The following is a 19,365-nucleotide window of genomic DNA, read 5'->3' on the forward strand; positions in this document are numbered from 1 at the left end:
AATGTAATAATTTTTTTTATAAGTGATCCAGATATAATATTTATCTCACAAAATTGATTTATAAAATTATTTCACCAGAATTTTTATGATAAAACAATATCTCATCAACCTATCACACGAATCCAATGACATTATAGTACCTTAAAGTTTGAGAAGGATCGAAGGCACCGACAATAACGTACATATTCCATATGAATCTTATTTAGTTATTATATATATATATATATATATATATTAAAAGAACAGTTAATGCCGATTTCAAATGAAAGGAATGATAATTTTTAAATTTTTTGCTCTCGAGGACTTGTCTCATAAAGAGACGTTAGTTAACTCAAGCTTCTTAATTTTTAGCTGTAGCAAATTTTAGTTCCATCCCTAAAAGCACGAAGGGCATGAAAAAGTAAATAAAAATTCATAAATTACAACAGTGAAGCCCTTTGCAGAGGTTGCCTACTGCCACACTCATGCATGCATGCATGCATGCATGTATGTATGTATGGCAGTCATCTGGTAAACCTAGCTAGTAAAAATTTAATTGAGATTGTACACCATATAATAATAATAATTATTATTATTTTTTGGGAAAAAAACATATATGTTTAAAAAAATTTAAAAAATAAATACATTTATCATTCTTTCATCGTCATTACTCCAATCACACAATTTTTCTGGCTTTTGATAGATCTCATCAAATACTGAAATATTGTTTTCCCCGAGGGGACAGAATAGATATTAGCATCAAAATAGGGAATTAAGCTGATCAGTTACAGCAGCGGTGACTTGGAAATAAAATTTAGACCGAAATTGCGTATATAACCAAGTTTTTATAGTCATTCACCCATTTGGATTTTGACTACATACTGACATATCTGAGAACTTGTCGTGTTTTTTCCTACTACACAGTCTTTTTTCATCAGTATTTCTACATCCTAAATTTAGAACTTTTTTGTCTCTATATGCTATTTTTTATTTAAAATTTGAAAATATATATCATGATGGCTCTAATTGGAACTGAATCTATGTTTTATCGAATAGAATTTTCGATTTTTTTACTACTTAAAAACAAAAAAATATGAAATCCATCAATTTTTTGTTGTTGTTGTGAGACGATTAGTCAATCGTATTATACAATCAATTTTTTTTGAATTTTTACAGATTAAGATTTCACTATATTATGTTGGAAGAATTATTTCAGGTGAAACATCTTCCAAGATAAAAAGACGTAATACATATATTTTTAATGTAATTACCTTTTTAAAATGTTTTAGTTATTTATTATTATTAACAAATCATTTAAATTTTTTAGAATTTATTTTGTTATGATAACTTTTATTTAATAAAATGAAAAAATTAGTTTTGCCCATCCATTAAAATGATGAAGATAGTTGTTCTCAGTTGTTTAAATTTTATAGAGTATGTCTTTTGTGAGACGGTATCACAAATCTTTATCTGTGAGACGGGTCAACCCTATCGATATTCACAAAATACAACTCGTGAGATCATCTCACACAAATTTTTACCAATTTTATAATATAGTATAGATATTATAGTTATCAAGTGAAATTGATAGGAATGTGAGTTTTTCCTTTCAATCGTTTCTCTGAGCTTTTGAATACACCGTTAATATCCAAATGGGATATGGCTGAGCCTGGGTTGGGCTGGACCGGACTGGACTGGCCAGCATCATTGTGGGATCTTACATCCACCGCCCAGTTGACTTTGACCGCCCTTGGTTTTGACCTAATCAAATTTCTTAGCTTAATCGAAAAGTTTCCTTACCTAAATGGAGTTGACAGCATGGAAATTTGTTTGTTTGTGTTTCAACTACTTAATGAAGAAGTTTGCATAGTGGGGCCCCACACAATCTTGTCTGGCCTTCAAATTTATCCAAGCCTTAAAACACACGATTCAGGTAGAATCAAACTCCCCCAAACTGGCCCATCTGCAACCGGAAAATATCTCAGCCCATTGGAACTGGTGTTGCCCGGCTTCGTCACCGACATTTTGAAATTCCCGCGGATACACTCTGCATGCTTTTTTCTTCCCTCAAATTTAGGGGTGATTGTTGAACCATTTCTTTTTCCCTTCTATTTTCTAATGGAGAAAAATATTGTATTAACAGTGTCTCTTGAAGAAGAAAATGCCAAGAAGCCCATCTTCACCGCCTTACTGCTCGTCCTAGATATTTATTTTTGCGCGGTGTCGGGGATATATATGGGTCTGAACCCCCACCTCATCGGTCATTTTCCATTGATTTTTTATGCTCTCACGAGAAACCCCTAATGGATTTATCAGATGATCTAGCTTCATGTCTCCAAGAAAATCTTGTTCATTTTAAAAGAAAACGAATGGACCCTGATGATACCGTGAAATCTTCTCCTCCAACTTCTGATCCTATGCCACTCTCGCCTCTGTTTCGTTTTTCCGAACCACTCTCATCTTTTTCTAGCGTTGATTCTTCACAGAATGAATTCATGGGGGGTCGTTCAATAGAAGAAAGCGTATTAATCGAAGACGGAACAGCGGGTGGGTATAATTTATTCGAGTCGCCGCAGCCTTTGGAATCCATACAGGGGATTCCAATTCCTCGGTTTTTGTCCAAGACATTCGAGTTGGTGGATGACCCTTCATTGGATGCCATTATTTCGTGGGGAGCGAAGGGTGATAGCCTTGTTGTGTGGGATCCGGTGGAATTTGCCAGACTGGTTTTGCCGAGAAATTTTAAGCACAACAATTTCTCAAGCTTTGTCCGCCAGCTCAATACATATGTGGGTATTCGCTCTGATGTAACTCGGGATGCTAAATTCCTTCGTTATCGAACTGTTGATTGCTGTTATGTACATTTTTGGTGTTCGTGTCACTGATGTATCTGTTTCATGTTCGTCTTTAATTTGTGACTATCTCGATGCTTGATACAATTCCTGTATTCGTGATGTATTTTGTTTTGACATTTGTAGAAATTGAAAGCAGTTTCTTCACACGAATGGGAAATAAGTTATTTGTATCTTGCAGATCTATTTTATTTCTTGACTAAATTCTGTCTTTAGATATCTTGAAGTGACTGTCTCCTACTTGTTTTTGAGACGTTGCTGTTGTTTTTGAACTTGAGTGATGAAGCATTGAACTTCTTTTAGCATACTAAACCTTCTCCCATAATTGGTTCATGCAAACGATGTAAGCTATATCCCTCCACGGGTAGGAATTAATGCGTCAAACTAATTTCTTGCATAAATTTGATGTTAAATGTAAAAATATACGGATCATTATGTGCATAGAATGACGGCTTACCGATAAATATACTGAGGTGGATGTACAAATCATGACATAGAAGTTGTTTTGATGATTGCTATTTGTTTCCTTCTACGGCCTTGTAAGTTTTAGATCAATTTCTTTGGGTTTTTGCAGGGCTTTCGTAAAATCTATACCGAAAAGTGGGAGTTCACAAATGAAGGATTCGTGAGGGGAAAGAGGCATCTATTGAAAAATATCCACAGGCGTAAATCGACTCAGTCATCTCAGCAGCAGATAGGCAGCTCTTTTGTTTCACAAAACAACACCGACCAAGGTGTTTTAGAAGGTGAAATAGGACTTCTAAGGAGAGAGAGAGGTTTGATGATGATGGAGGTTGTTGAATTGCAGCAAGAACAGAAAGGTATGCTTCAAAATTTGGAAGAAGTTAATGAGAAGCTCAAAGGAGCAGAGAATCGGCAGAAGCAGATGGTAGCATTCTTGGCTAAAACGTTCCAGAATCCGGCTGTTTTGACTCGTCTTAAGCAAGCAAAGGAGCGAAGCAGTATCACTTCCCCAGGAAAAATGATAAAATTTGCGAAACATAAGCAACAAGGAACAATTACATCTGACTCATCTCCAATGGGGCAGATAGTGAAGTACAAATCTGAACTCCCCGTTTTGCCTGAGCCCTCTGTAACATCAGGCTTCTTCGACCCAGTTTCGATAGAACAACTCTCACATTTTCCTTCCCAAGCAGAGGGCCATACCGAAATTTTTGGTGCCAAACATATGCCTTTAGAGATGGAAACAATTGCTCAAGATGAATTGGCAATGATAAATGAGCTGTTCCTTCCACCATATCAGCCTGGAGAAGTTCCAGTTCTTGGAAGTATCGATGACCCACTCCTTAAAGGAAAGGGCACAATCACTAGTTGGCCACAATCCAATCCTGGTCAGAGTTTTGTCACTTTTCCCAAAGATATCACGAAAGGGAAGAGTATACCCGAATTCTCAAAGCTAAGAACCGAAAGTAGCTTCAAACAAGAAAATGTGTGGAACACGGGCTTTGAAGCCACTGCCGGTATGTCTCGTTCCTCCGCACAGTTGTGGAGCAATCCTACCAATTTTGATGCTCGGGCTTTTGGTTTTAACGAAGAGTTATTAGATGCTTGGGACATTGAGTCGCTGCAGCCAGGAGTTGAGAGTTGGCAGGATCAAGATTTTCCGTTCACTCAGCTACAAAATCAAGCCACAGATATGAAAATGGATTCATATATGACACATAACTCAACCTGTGTGAATGGATAATATATGTTTTGGATAAATGATGTTTCGTAAAATATTTAACGAAGACTTAAAATTTTTGAGTAAGTTATAGAAATTTAATAGTAAAAATAATTATTGTTTTTAAAACTTAAATCCCGTGAAATTTTTCCAATTTTATGAAAATTTCACTTAATTTAATAAAATCCCATCGAATACTAATATTCTTTTGATATCCAGTTTTCAAACGTTAAAATGCTATTTACAATTCCAAATCCCGACAAATTTTATCTTGTCACAATCAAAGTGAAAAGGAATTTTCCAAGTTGGGCCGTATATGGCCGAAAACCCGATAGCCCGGCCCAGCTCTCCTTTTCCTCTAGCGCGCCAAGCAACGGGTCCCTGTATAAATATGGAACCCAAAATGGAGGGAAATCCATAAACTGATACCGCGGCAAAATTTTCATACATCTCCCCATAGCGAGACTTTTGGCCAAATTTCCTGAGAAAGTATTTACAAGGCACAGTTTTCTCCTTCAAAGGTATGAGCTCTTTCTCTCGGTGTTTATCAAGCATCATTCTCTGTTTGTACGTGCGATTTATCGAACCAACTATTTGTTCATCGATTATATGCATAGAGGCTGGAGATGTTATTGATCTCGATTGGTTTTAATATAAACTAGATAGATAAACGAAATTTCATTGAGACACGCATTCTATGATATCTGATCTGGTGAGTTTCTGCATATTTCTGTGTTTGAACTCTCGATTCTGTCGATTTACTTCTAGTCGAAAAAGATGATTCGGTAGAAGATGCAATACGAATGTTTTTGTTGCTAATTGGTTAAGGTTTTAGCAGATGCGCTATGTTTGGGTATAGATGCTGCATAAGCAGTAATTCCACCCTCTTGAAATTTAGAGGATGAGCCATCGACCATCTGACCCACCAAAAGAATAAATATATCTCAAATAATTGATAGTAGACAATTATTTGATAAAAAGATCATCTAACAATAACGGCATATTGATTATTATGGCACGAAAACCGAGGAGAAGACCTCGCCGAAAATGTTACCTGAAAATAGCTGTTTTGGTCAATGTGAGTCCAAGTTCCAATCTTTACATGGTATCAGAGTCCGGGTTTCACCGTTATGTGTTGGACTGTCTACAATTAGGCCACCCGTTCTGCCCATAATTGGGTCATTTGTAAACTCCACGCTCCAGATGTTCATTCCTGGGCGTGAGAGGGGTGTGTTAAATGTCCCACATCGGTTAAATAATTAACCTTTGAGTGGCATATATTGGCTTGGACAATCCACCCTCCTTGAGCTAGCTTTTGGGGTTGAGTTAGGTCCAAGTTCCAATCTTAACATGGGTAAAGTAGACCCTACTCCTGCGGGCACTGCCCGCAGGGTAGATCTAACGGCTCGGAAAAATCCGAGCCAAATTTTTTTTTTTTTAATACATGGTAGTGGGCCCGGATCACTCATGTGGAGTGATCCGGGCCGTTCCCTTCCCGTGCAGGCAGTGCCTGCACGGACAGGGTGAAATAATCCCAATGTGAGCGGCTGCTAGGGCAAAATCAGGGTTGTTTTTTTATGGAAGTTTTGTTACAAATGTATTATCTTCAAAATGTATTATTATGGGCATGTGCAGAACCTTTCCATGAGAAGGATTATGGCCCAGAATATATATGGTTATATAAACACAGAACATATATATTTTGATGGAATTTATTTGACATAAAAATGTTTAGAATATGAAACAAAATTAAGGAATAGTTGGCTTGTAATGCACCTACTCCGATTCAAAGCCATATCAAAATATCTTCCCCAATTATGCTAAAGGGAAAAAAAACTACGAGGATTCCTTAGGATGCCCAATTTTGGCGTGTGCACTTCTAAATTATTTACACAACATTTCTAGCATATTAAACCCCAATAATGACCAATCTATACGTAAGTATTATGTATCCTTAAAATAGATAGATACACTATTTGTCTTCTAAAGGTGAAGATGAATCCATCAAATTTGCAGTTAATATTTTGTAAGCAGGGTCGTTTTTCAAACTATTATGTCTTGATGAGACGTAGGTTGGATAGCATGAATATATTTGATTTCCATTTTATTTTCTAGTTCATGTGAATCGATGGAAAAAAGGAAGTGCACATCTTAATTCATAATCCCGTGTTTGTTCACCCGGGACATTTCAGGTTGTATGATCATGCGTGTAATTTACCTATTATTCTTGTTTCCAGCATAGGGTGACTTATTCATCGATACGACGGTGCTCGATTAGTGCATGACATTACCTAGACTTGATTTTATGATTATACTAAGGCATCGACAACATATAATAAAAGAAATAAGGCAAATAACTTGTAAAAATTATAAGAAAAAACTCGTCTCTTATCCCTGTAAAAATTGAAGATTTCAATTTTGATCGAGGGACAAAATCGTTGACAGTTTATATAATCTCGGTTTCAGCTCAAGGTGATAAATTTATATATGTGATCATTTTCCATTGCTTTGAGAAAACCAGGCTGCCGTGGGACTTTGATACCATGCCACTGCTGCTTTGCTCACAATCTTACCATGACTTATGATAAAGATGACCTTCTTTTAATTTTGTCCTGCCTCTCCTTTCCGTTTGGCTAACTTGCTCGCAGGAAAGTGCAATCTGGCAATGAGAGGCCGCGGTGCTCGTGTTTTCCTATCAAATCCCCTGACACAAACAAACCCTGGAAAAAATATGGCTCTCATTAATAAACAGCACAAATTGAGGTTTCAAGTTTTTAGCTTGTGTGTAGCTTGCCTCAGAATAATAATTTGTTACAAACTCACACTGTTATACTATGAGAATCCTTGTACAGGGAAGGGAGGAGTGTTATAATCAGCTATATTAACTTGTCTTCTATGATTTTCCGCATGGACTTTAATATTTTTCTTTTCTTGCTTGAGAACGATTTAAGTGAAACTGCCATGCACTACTGACCTCTAATCTTCTGCAAGGGTAAGTCAGTCTGTGTCAAATATATACCTGGCTAATATGGCCTGCTGAAACTTAACTGGCGCCAAGGTTTAACTGATCAAGTTGTCTAATGTCTGATGACGCATAGGCTTGTTTCTTAACTTCGTTTCAATTGATATATTTGGGCAGGAAAGTTTAGCGAGGTGAACACAAAAATGTATTTGTAAAAGAAGGATGGGAGAAGGAACAAGGTTTAATTTTTTATGCGTCCAATCTGTAAAAAAATGCAATTAACTCTGAAAACAGTTTTGTAAGAAACTGAAAGTAGAAGTAAAACAGAGACACAACAGGCATGGATGTATCTTAGTTCATATATTCGTTATACACGAATAACTACACATTATCTCAGATGAGGACGAAATGAAGAGAATAGATGAAGAAGATGTTAACATCTCTGAATTGCTGAATCATTCTTACACTGCCTGTATTAACAATTTTCTATAGCCAACCCGTCAGCACGGGAATAATTGTTATTAACAGTCAATTGTAGCTATTGAAATGGATGGCTAAGGAAAAATTTTCTCTCACTGCATCACCGATAATAGCAAGGGGTGGCAACGTGCAATTCATCACTAGTGTTCTGTTGCAAGCAAGATTGAGTTAAAAACATTTTCATTTGGGTTTGATTTTTGCCCTCTGGTTCTTGCTATTTTAATATTTTCCTCATCTGGGAAGCCCAAATAGTTAAATATGGAGATTACATCAATATGATATGAAAAGAAAATACTTTACTCATACTTAAAAGCTTCTCGTAAGTTGAAATGCAAACAATCTAATATCCACATACCTCTCCAAAAGCAATACTGGATATCTTCGGTCTCTAGCCCTGATAACAAGATTGAGTAGAATGTCAGATTTTATGAATAACTTATATTTTCGTTTTTCAACTGTATATCCCCCTTTTACCTTTAAATATTGTTGGTATAGACGTTCCAAAATACACTGTTCTCCTCGGTAAGTTCCATAGCCACTTTCGTGGAATATCCATGGGATGAAGGCTACTCTCATGGTCAGAGAACACCTACAGGTAAACTAATGTTTTCATTGAATTCTATTTCAAGGTAGACTGCTTGATGAGAGTGGATCCCATCTAGATTTAAGAACGGGGCATATTATTACCTCATTTACTTGGAAATTCTTACTTTAAGATGGAGCATATTGTTACCTCATTAACTTGGAAATATGTGCCATTGAGAGGAAAGCTTCCTCTCATAGCTGTTCTACAAGGTATCTGTTATGATGGCTCATGTTAGATTCTATATACTGTATCAGGATTTTTCAGAGCTACCACAATAATATCTTACCAAAAGAGTTCCCCTCACAGTTAGGGAATTCGCTTCGCGGACACTGTTGCATGATAAACAAGTTCTATCATTGCATAGTTTCTGGGGCTCTTGGGAACTACACCTTCTTTCAGGTGGCTCAATAGAGTTCACAGTTTCGCCTGAGTTGCATTTGGTATAGTTAGCTGTGTAGTAGTTACTTTGAGACAACGACCATTATTCAATTTTTGTTTTTCTTCAGAAACAGGAAGAATGACAACATTTGTATCCTGTAGTGTCAAAGCCTGAAGAAGGCTTGTACAAGTTCTAGTAATCATAGGCCTCTAAGTCTCTATACCTGGCGTCCATATAGCAAGTAGGTATGGGCAGGGATCATCTGCTTCTCGTCTGTCCATCTGCGAAATATCATGATTAGGTTTGAAGTAGATTATGCATTAAAAGAATTCCCTAGAACATTACTAACCCCTTCTAGCAGAGGGTGTGAATCTGGTAGCTCATATCTGTACAAATGGATATTGATTAGTGATCTTCTTGAAACATTATCACGTGGTATCATGCTTAGAACAATTAAGTAGTTATAACTGGAATGTCTAGGCTCTAGCTGTAAACAGATGGCTGGAAACATTATCACGTGGTAGTCGTGCTTAGAACAATTAAGTAGTTATGATTGGAATATATCTATACTTTAGCTGTAAAGGATGGCTGGACTTCTGATCAAGGACACAAAGTGACCTCACAACACAGCTAGAAAAGGACAAATCTCGTGGTTCTAGAAATTTAGGAGAATTTGCTTACACTTGATGCTCTGTTCTGAGCTGGCTCACGTTTTTAAGTTTAGGCAGAGGGATCAAAGCAGCTTCTGGAGTCAAAGCTACTATGGCCTTTGATGCTTCTCCTTCCAGAATTTCTGCATTTTGCCTCATAATCTTCCGTAAATTATGAGTAAATTCTTCCATATTGAGTTGGATGGTAGGAATTTCATCAGGATCTTCACAGAAACTGTTCTCGATGTCACACTCTGGAACTTGGTTATAGCTTGGTTCTGGTGTGGCAGGGGCTTCAACGGTGGGCTCTGGCGTAGTTGGCTCTTCAATAATCGGTTGAGAGTTTCTTACTTCAGATTCAGCAACTATTTGATTAGGTTGTGGTGAAGGCAGCTGCAATAAATTCATTTTTTTTGCTGGATTTTGATTAGCTTCTCTGTTTTCTGTGGCAAGTGTGATACTTTTCTCCTCCGGTGCTGGAAGAGCAAGTCTTGCACTGCACTTAAATTCATCAGATGCCACTATTTAAGAAAACAGTTTGCACCTTCCAAAAAGATCAATAATTTCATCTCAGTTTACATTTGTGTCTAATAATATATGATATATATATTTAACCTTCACGTAGCTTGCGTTTGACTAGCTCATAGTCCTATATTTCAAGAAAATCATCGTCGAAAGATTTTTTTCTCATCCATGTTTTAATAGTTTAAGGTGGATTTAACTCTATAATTATTTTCTGGAGATATAACCCGTGTTCTTCTTTCTGGATATATAACCCGTGTTCTTCTTTCTGGATATATAACCCGTGTTCTTCTTTCTGGTCATCGTATACATATGACATTCTATGAAAGATATTAGCAGAGAGATATTTTAATATGATTTGTTGGTCATATGTCATATTCAAGGAGAAAATACTAATCAAAATCATGAAAAAACGAATCACTTCAAAACTTAACTTTTTATTTAAGCGTGGAATGATCTCATACCTTGCAAATGCACTTGCAAAATGTCTGCATTCTCCCCTCATTGGACATGCATTGCAATTTGGTTTGTTCTTCGTGCAAAATACCTGATAGAAATATATTGTTTATTTTATAAAATCTGCTGGTCAATCTGGCTATTGAAGATGTTTTTCGAACAGTCATACCATACCTTTCCAAAAGTAATCATTTGATAATGCAGCTCATATCTATAATCAAAGAGCACCATTAGTCATTGAAGGGGAATCAATTAATAGTGTGAATCAGTAAGTTGGTGATTGTGTTGGTAGAAAGTTTATGATTACAATATTTTTTGATCAAGCTTGCAAAGCCTAGGCCACAGATATTTCTGAATTGACTCCATCATTGGGTACCTACACAAAGCAAGCTGTGCGTATAATTCTACATCTTATTCTACAGTTTATACAAGAAAATCTAGTTGTGGTTGAAATTACCGACATTTCCAGTAGATGCAGCTGAAGTGATTCAGGCAACGGCTGAAGAGGTACCCACCCTAATCGCACTGCTATACGCCCAACATTTGTGTCAACCTTTTAAATATAAGAAATACTACTGTTGGTGAAGTTTTTAGATATTCAATAAATGAATTGTTATATGGTTAAAAACTTACTGGAAAGGCAAGGTGGTGAAGTGTCAATAGCCGCACACACTCCACGCTCTTCAAACCCAAACCCTTCACGCTCAATAGATACTCTCTAGAAAATGTAATAAATGTATTAATGTTTTTCATTTGTCGAATGCATAAAAAATAAATGGAAAATCTGCGACCTTACTTCGCTTTATCTGGTGGAATATCTCTCAGCCATTCCAGATCAAGGCTTCCATGTTCTCTAACAAGCCGGTTGAGGAAGTCCTGCACAAGGTTTTTCCCTGATTATTAGTTGGTGACCAGGGTTCTTTGATGTCTGAAAAAGCACTGGGTTTTGTGATATTAAATATAAATACTTTATATTCTTTTGTTGCTAATATCTGAATCATACCTGGATTCTCTCGGCTAGTCTATTGTTCATACCCCTTTCTCGAATAGTGTGTGCAATCTCATTAACATCTGCACATCTGACAGCTTCCCAGTCCACTGAGTCCATGGTGTTGTGTGTTTTCTCTCTCTTTCTCCCCCATGCTTCGGCCTGTTTTCTCAAGCTATCCCAATCAATCGGGTCTTCTTTCACTTTTCCAATTCGTACTCTTTTCTTTTTGGGTACATGCTCCTTTTTGCTAGGATGATTATCAGGGTAATTCATAGTTGGGCGACCTTCCATGCTCTTAGACTTCTCTGAATTTTCTGCGTGGCTGCTACTACCTGTGGCATTCATCAAATTTTGAGGATAGATTTGATTGTTTGATGCCTCTGTATTACAATTATTTTCTTGAAACAGTATCTCTGTTGCATCTTGGCCCTTTTGGTTTTCAATTATTTTTTTATTGATCTCGATTTGATGATTGCTGCTTGACTGAGCATTTGGACTGCATAACTTTGGTCTCCCTTTGGAACTATCACCAGTGAATTTTTGAATTGAGTCCTGGAATTCAGATTCTGATGATGTTGACACTCTGCTTCCTGCAGGGGAAAGTCTTTGCCTGCTGTCAGCACCATACAACTTGGATAAATAAAAGAATTCTGATTCTTGAGCTCCTGGAGTGGGTGCTAGACTCAAAGTAGACTCACCACATGAATCAACAGATTTTGCGGGGGATATCCAATCATCACTTTGGATTTCTTTTTGTGAGGCAACAGACAAGCTATCTTGTTGCACGTGCCCACCTATATCAAACAAATTTCCGGCCTCCCTAAAAACACAGTTTGATTCGGCCATTTGCAGAAGTTGTACAAAAGTAGGAATGATGAACCTATTTGGCACAACCCCAGCTGTTGTCACTTCCTCAGTGGTGCTCAGTAACGAAGTTCTTTCTGTGGTTTGTACTATTGGGGAATCCGTAGAGCTGTCAGAAGAAGTCACAGAACTCTGAGAATTAAGTGCATCAACTGAGTCTCTCTTAGTCAAGGCAGATGTATGGGGAACAAATGGGCCATGTTTGGACATATCCGCTAGTTGGACTCCAAAGCTGTCTTCAGGTTTATTTCCATCAAAACTGCTACCTGAGGACCCGACTCTACTCACTGCTTTGTTTTCATTGCCTTCAAATTCGTGAAGTATCTCAGAATCCTCACTATAGACTTCCTTGTTTAACAGCTCTCCATTCACTCCAGAAGTTTCATTGGGATTCAGCACATATTTTTCAGGCTCCATAGCATGTATATCCACTCTCTCTTCATGTAATTCAGTAGAGTTAGTCTTTGACTTCAGGGGGAATTGCGCAACAAGAGACATAAAGGCAGAGCTGAAGAGTAAATGAATGGATTCAATCATTTCTGTCATCAACTCTGAAGAATTTTTTTACAAACCTACATTTGTTAGAACTAGAAATGCAACCAACCTAGAAAGGTGATCTGAAACATTTTGAGTGAGGAATACGCCAATCACAGAGTCTAATACTGATCCTTTCCATGGCGAAAAGCGCCTGTCTCCTGTGACAGAAGGTAAAACAGTCAAATTGTGATATTGGTGAAATGATCCTTCTGAGTCTATGTGAAGCATTCTGCACCAAACACATAGATAATAACTACATGCACATCCCTCTTTTGGTAAGCCAGAAGGAGGGAGGGTAATAAGGGAAGGAGAAGAATTAGTATTCTTTATGACATTGTTGGTCATATATCATGTTTCCATTTCTCATGTCTGATTCAGGTTCATCAGCATCAACGTTCTTCCATTATTTCTTGAACAGCTTTTGTTGGGGCTTGCTTTCCCACAAATGGAGGTACAGATATTTTAAATACTCGAGCAAGATAGACTTTGTTTCTTTAATTTATTATGTACTCTACTTCCAGGCATCTTTATTTTGCTTTACTTGATTTTGGAACCGACAATATCAGGGTGGTATCTACAACAATAGATTCAACTGATCATACTTAACATACTCAACTATTTATCATGCTATGTTATCTTTCGAGCATAGCTGCTGTACAGTTGAATCAGATTAGCAGAAGAATGCTCTGTTACCTTACGTTAAACAAAGAGATATGCATATGGATGTAATTGTTGGAGGAAGTTGTTAATGAAAGAAACCATGTTAAGTAGGGTACTGATTTACTTCCTTCGGACTAGTTCAACGAAATTAAGAACTCTGTTCTTTCTCTCTGATGATTCTATCCGTTTGTATTTAGCCATTGTACCCAAGAATTTATATGTGCTCTGTGACAGAGAAGAGTTTATGCTAAATTTGACGACTTTACACATTACCTTGGACAAGATGCATGCGTGCAATAAATGAGTCTGCTCTTCCACTGAATACTCTTCGTTCTTCTTCCCACCATTTTGTTTTTTCTTCATCGTCTCCATCAATGCCTTCACTATTTATATTTTCTAATAGAAGTTGCCACACTCGAATTGTCTCACCGTCAAGTTCAACTTTAGGGCGTGGTCTTCTTCGTTTAACTTGATTACATGAATTATCGAAAGGGATAACAGCTCCACCTCTTTGATATGGAACAAGGGCATATTGCTCTTGATAAAACGTATGGCACGGTACAATCGCACTCTGGTCTCGAGCTGATACTTGGTTGCTATCTGCTTTCAGATCAAGTTTATTAAGTTGCTCAGTTATTGCATCAATTGTGGAGACATATCTAAATTTCGCAGCCACAGGAGAACCTGCATTAAATGTTAAAACAAGTTAGAACAATATCCAGAGATGATTTCATATTATATGTAGCACCTTGTTGGTATCATGGTTAGTGGTTATATCTCTTAAAGGTGTTTTTCAAGATTCTCGTGATTACCTGAGGACATCATAGTGGACTGCAAACTGCATTTTGCTGTATTGTGTCCCGTCTCAGTCCTCACATTATTGTAAAATACAGGAAAATGCATGATAGGTGTGCCGCCATTCTTATACGTGTTTTGTATCTGCAAGGAATTGTAAAAAATGCCAGTTGCATTTGTGCTGCAGATTTCAGCTCTGACAGCAGTATCCACTCGTTGTCTCTTATAGTTTCTTTCATTGCTTTCTGTATTCAAGCATTTGCTGTTGCTGCAATTGGAATCATTAGGAATGCTAGATGTCAATCGGCAATCAGGATTTATTGTAACTTGAACTGAATTTTCTTCTTTGTCGTGTGTTACATTAGAGAATACTATATGGCATTTTCCTCTTGTAGCTACACGTTCAACAGTGAGAGTGTAATCATCTTGCAGTGGACACATATTTGCATGAGGCAAAAGGTTCGGGGAATGTCTTTCTGGTTTTGACCGGTAATCTTTCAAAACTTGATTTGTAAAGCACGCAGATTCATAGGTTACACCCACATCAGTTTTCTCCATCGCTACCTCCATCTTATGTCTGCATTGCATAGTTGCTTTTAAACCATCTTTGGCATTGACGTTCTCTTCTTGTGATTTGATGTCTTGTTTTGAAGATTGACAATATGAGGAACCTTCGTCTTTCTCTTGGCTTTCCAAATCAAAATTTAAAGATTTTCTGCAGGAATTTCTGGTAAGCCGTACAAACTTTCCATTGGCTGCATCAATACTTCCCTCATCTAATTTGGTAGCTTCAGGCTTGTTGATTCCCCTTTTTCTCACACACTTCATCTTTTCTATTGAAGTATCCTTAGAATTAGGACTTTTGTTTGAATCAATTTCACTTTTCACCCCTTCCAGAGAAGTATTATTAAGATGATTGACTCCTTTTTTTCGAACATACTTTCTCTTGACCTTGGTGGTGCCCGAGGAGAAATCTGGGCTTTCGGTACTTGGTTTGGGAGGACTTTTAATTGAATCAGTTTCACTTTTCCCTCCTTCCAGGGAAGTATTATTAAGATTGTTGGCTCCTTTTCTTCGAACATACTTTCTCTTGACCTTCGTGGTGCCTGAAGAAAAAGGCTGGTTTTCGGCGGCTGTGGGAGATTTTTTGGGCTGGCCTTCTACTATTACTTTGGGCCTGTGCCTTTTCTTTCTTGGTTTAGGATTAGGTGTTTTCTTCAAGTCAGTTTCCTCTGCCCCTTCCTTGTCAGGCTTGTGATTCTCTGGTAGTTGTGTAGAATTGGTTGCACATGACTGAGATTCCTTCACTTCATCACTCAAAATTTTGTCCACTCTTGCATCTTCTTCTATGTGCATTTCACCTTTGCTTAAGTATGACATAGCAGATTCACATACTGCTTTACCGAGCTTCTCTGGTGTCAAGGGTTCAAACGGGGACAATACACTCTTGACCGTAGTTGAATTTGTATTTGTCTTGGTTGGTGAATGAAAATTACACAATGTCATGGTGGGTATTGATTTTTCCCCTGTTGGATAAGAAGGCATGTTTATATCATCGAAAGTACAAGAAAATGATCAAGCTCGCACAGCGAATTTATGTAATGCACATTGCACAACAATTACTCACTCAACACGCGCATCACAAGAATTAAACAGGAGACTTACCTGTTAACGTTTGTGGTAGGCTGTTGAGTTCTACGTTGGATTTTGCTCCAGGTAAACTATGAGCATGTGCCACAGCCAAAAGATTTCCAAATGATAGATTGTTCCATATGTCGTTCTTTATAGTAAATTTATCATATATACATAAATCCTCTTCATGAACTTGGGAATTTGTGTGTTGATTTGCTTGCGAAGTGTTGGAAACCAGACGATCATCAGCTGCGTTTGTAAAATTGTAACATGTAGGTATTGCCAGGCATTGAGTTTCTTGCGGAAGATTATTCAATAATCTCCCTGTTTCAAGCCAATTTGTGACGCTGCACTGTTTAAACCCGGAGTATGATTCTGGATACAACTGACTAGCATCAACAATGTCTTTTTCTTTCCCATCTGAGCAGATCGGCTGCTGTGTTGTCGAATCGGGCTTTGCTGGGGTTGTAGGAATCCAAGAACTATTCTGGACATCTTTTAATTCTGGAGCCATATTTCCACGTAAATCCATTTCCCAGTAACAAAACCCAGGAAAATTCCTATCTTTACTCGTTCGGTAAAATTTTCAAATCTCTTCTCTACTTATACAAGCATCTCTCTATGGCAAAACTCAGTAAAAATCTCATCTTACCTCCTCCCATATGCAACACCGTAAGTGATTTTTCCCTGGCTATAACTCTATTATTTCACGTGCCAATTACTTTTCTTCAGAACTGCATTGAAGCACTGGAAAATTTCTGTATATAAACCGAAAAAAGTCAGAATCTGAAAAATACGTCAATACTAGATAACGTAAGCATATCAAATTAATTTCTCGTCTTTTCTCATGAAATTATACCGAGCAGTTTTAATCGACAGATCTCTGAAAAAAAAAACAATGGAAAATGCCAGAATTTGGTAGGTGGAGCAATAATGGATTACTTTACCGTAGGAGAAAAGAAAGCTCGAGGTTCAATTTCTCGTTCATTAATCTCATCGATATTTTTTATGCCTTATCAGTTGCTCGATGGCAATAGAACAAGAAAAAAACTGAATCTTTTATTTAATTTGATACTGCAAATTTAATTGATGCCAAATTTATATGTCATGTAATCATGGAAACCTCAATTAAACACCGTAAATCTTCAATTTAGAACAATAGGTAAGCATTTTGCTTGAACTGACCTTGATAGTTGGATCCCTGGTCAAGATCTATTGAAGCGGTGGATGGTGGATAGAAACTGAAAGAAGAGTGATTTTCTCTTGGAGAAGGGAGAGGGAGAGAGAGAGAGAGAGTAGGAAGGAGAGCTCACTAACAGAAAGACCAGGACTATAGTTGTTTTGATAGAGAACATAAAAATTGAAATTTGGCGCAATCGACCGTTTAGTACAACAGTTTTTGTGTTAAAAATATTATTTATTTATTCGAACTTAAAAAATTGGAAAAAATAAAATAGAAAAAATATTTATAATAAAATATAATAATTTCTCGAAGATTTTGGATGAAAGTTATCTGGATGGTAATATCTTACAGGCAATGGGTCCTTTGCGAGGAAGAAATAAATATATTTTGTAATATTAAAATTTTGGCGCAATTAAGTACAATGATTTTTCTGTTTAAATTATTATTTATTTATTCAAAGTTGGAAAATTTGAAAAATAAAATAGAAAATATGTTTATAATATAATATAATAATTTGTCGAATAGTCGGATGTCAGTTATTTGGATAGTATCTTACTGTTGGTGGGGAAATTTGAGAGAAGAAATATATTTTGTTGTGTACAAACTTATGTGCGTTGATTTTACAAGTCGTATTTTATGAGAAATATATCTTATTTGAGTCATTCATGAAAAATTATTATTTTTATGTTAAGAGTATTATTTTTTATTGTGAATATCGGTAGGGTTGATAAATTTCATAGATAAATATTCGTGAAACCGTCTCACAACATATCTACTTATTTTTTAATGTGGTAAAAGAATTAGATTCGAATTACATATATATTTGATTTCTGATTACGAAAAGTAAGTTGAAGTAAGTCTGCAATTCGATTTACTAAATAAGCAACGTCTTATGTCAGATTTTGCTTTGTGATAATTGTTTTTTTTATTTTAAAAAAGATTGACGTTTTACAGAGTGACATAACATTGGATTTAGTACCTTAAATTAAGAGGAAATTAATCCTAGTGTGGGAAGAGGATGGCACACGTGACACGTGTGGTTAGATTAGTCAACAATAAAACAGGCTTTTGAAGCGGCGTTGCATTGAAGATAGGTTAGGAAGCGACTCACACGTGGGTTCTCACCAGCAGACAAGTCAGCTATTGTTTATTTCTTATTGGTAAATAAATTCAACAATAATGGACCCGAAAAATTGGTTGATTTTGTTCAAATTTCATTTTTAAAAGTAACTATTAAACAAACATATTTGATCATATTGAAATATACAAAATGTTTCACCAATGTAATTTTGTCAACCACCCTCTTAGGGTATGTTCAATGATCGCAAGAGTGCGATGAAGAGTGTGTGTCTTCTACACCTGCGACGGTTACTTGCGCAAGGGGCAAAGAAAAAGCACTCGGAAAGATCAATGTGCGATGATCTGGATTGTTGAACATCAACAGAAAAAAATAAAAATAAAAAATCTAACTGTTGAAAATTTTAAATAAAAAAAAAAAAAGCAAAAACTTGTGTGAGACGGTCTCACGAGTAGAATTTGTGAGACGGATCTCTTATTTGAGTTATCCATGAAAAAGTATAATTTTTTATGCTAAGAGTATTACTTTTTATTGTGAATATGGGTAGGATTGACCCGTCTCACATATTAGTATCCGTGAGACGATCTTATATAAGATCCACTTTTAAAAAAAATGGTTGAGATGATCTGGACGTTGAACATCAACCGAAAAATAAAAATAAAACTGAATGGTTCAGATGATTTGGCGGTTGAAGATCAACGGCGTGATCTACCCAGGATTTATGTTTTTTTAATAAATATTTAAAACTCATTAAAATATTAATATTAGGAAAAAAATCCGATTTATGAAGAATTATCACTTAAGGTCATATTTTGAAAATACAACCATAATCCTATAAATTGACATCATTTATACATTTAAAAAAACACAAGAAATAAAAGCAGAAGAAACACAATGCTATGAAAAAGAATATGCGAATATTGCTCTAGCAGAATTACAGTTTTATAATTATTTGTAATTTTTAATATGTTCATTTTTTTTTTCTAATTATGTCTAATTTTCTTATTATTTATACTTTTTAATTATGTTTTAAATATTATGTTTTTTAAATATCAAATCATTAAATTGAATAAAA

At 36.3% G+C, this 19,365-nt stretch overlaps 2 protein-coding genes across 5 annotated transcripts; one reads left to right on the forward strand and one right to left on the reverse strand.

Annotated features, from left to right (window-relative positions):
* The first annotated feature begins 1,892 nt into the window (after positions 1 to 1,892).
* LOC140832418 (heat stress transcription factor A-2b-like) lies at positions 1,893 to 4,613 on the forward strand. Its single transcript, XM_073196433.1, has 2 exons — positions 1,893 to 2,768; positions 3,406 to 4,613. The coding sequence occupies exons 1-2, from the start codon at positions 2,283 to 2,285 to the stop codon at positions 4,537 to 4,539; spliced, it is 1,620 nt and encodes a 539-aa protein (XP_073052534.1). The 5' UTR covers positions 1,893 to 2,282; the 3' UTR covers positions 4,540 to 4,613.
* Positions 4,614 to 6,785: 2,172 nt separating this feature from the next.
* LOC140832419 (DNA glycosylase/AP lyase ROS1-like) lies at positions 6,786 to 17,379 on the reverse strand. 4 transcript variants are annotated; one of them, XM_073196437.1, is made up of 21 exons: positions 17,215 to 17,378; positions 16,063 to 16,787; positions 14,415 to 15,923; positions 13,876 to 14,286; positions 13,010 to 13,100; positions 12,240 to 12,913; positions 11,554 to 12,131; positions 11,347 to 11,426; positions 11,184 to 11,268; positions 11,012 to 11,103; positions 10,858 to 10,926; positions 10,725 to 10,761; positions 10,559 to 10,641; positions 9,604 to 10,068; positions 9,272 to 9,308; positions 9,146 to 9,203; positions 8,830 to 8,969; positions 8,691 to 8,756; positions 8,432 to 8,546; positions 8,313 to 8,351; positions 6,786 to 7,235 (listed from the first exon to the last, which is right to left on the reverse strand). In XM_073196437.1, the coding sequence occupies exons 2-21, from the start codon at positions 16,559 to 16,561 to the stop codon at positions 7,117 to 7,119; spliced, it is 5,247 nt and encodes a 1,748-aa protein (XP_073052538.1). In that variant the 5' UTR covers positions 16,562 to 16,787; positions 17,215 to 17,378; the 3' UTR covers positions 6,786 to 7,116. The 4 variants fall into 4 exon arrangements, with proteins under 4 accessions (XP_073052538.1, XP_073052535.1, XP_073052537.1 ...); XM_073196434.1 differs by having other exon boundaries at positions 11,554 to 12,913; XM_073196436.1 differs by having other exon boundaries at positions 11,554 to 12,913; positions 16,063 to 16,776; positions 17,215 to 17,343.
* Between the last annotated feature and the right edge of the window lie 1,986 nt (positions 17,380 to 19,365).

This window comes from Primulina eburnea, chromosome 5, assembly GCF_022965805.1.
Source record: "Primulina eburnea isolate SZY01 chromosome 5, ASM2296580v1, whole genome shotgun sequence".
Taxonomy (NCBI): domain Eukaryota; kingdom Viridiplantae; phylum Streptophyta; class Magnoliopsida; order Lamiales; family Gesneriaceae; genus Primulina; species Primulina eburnea.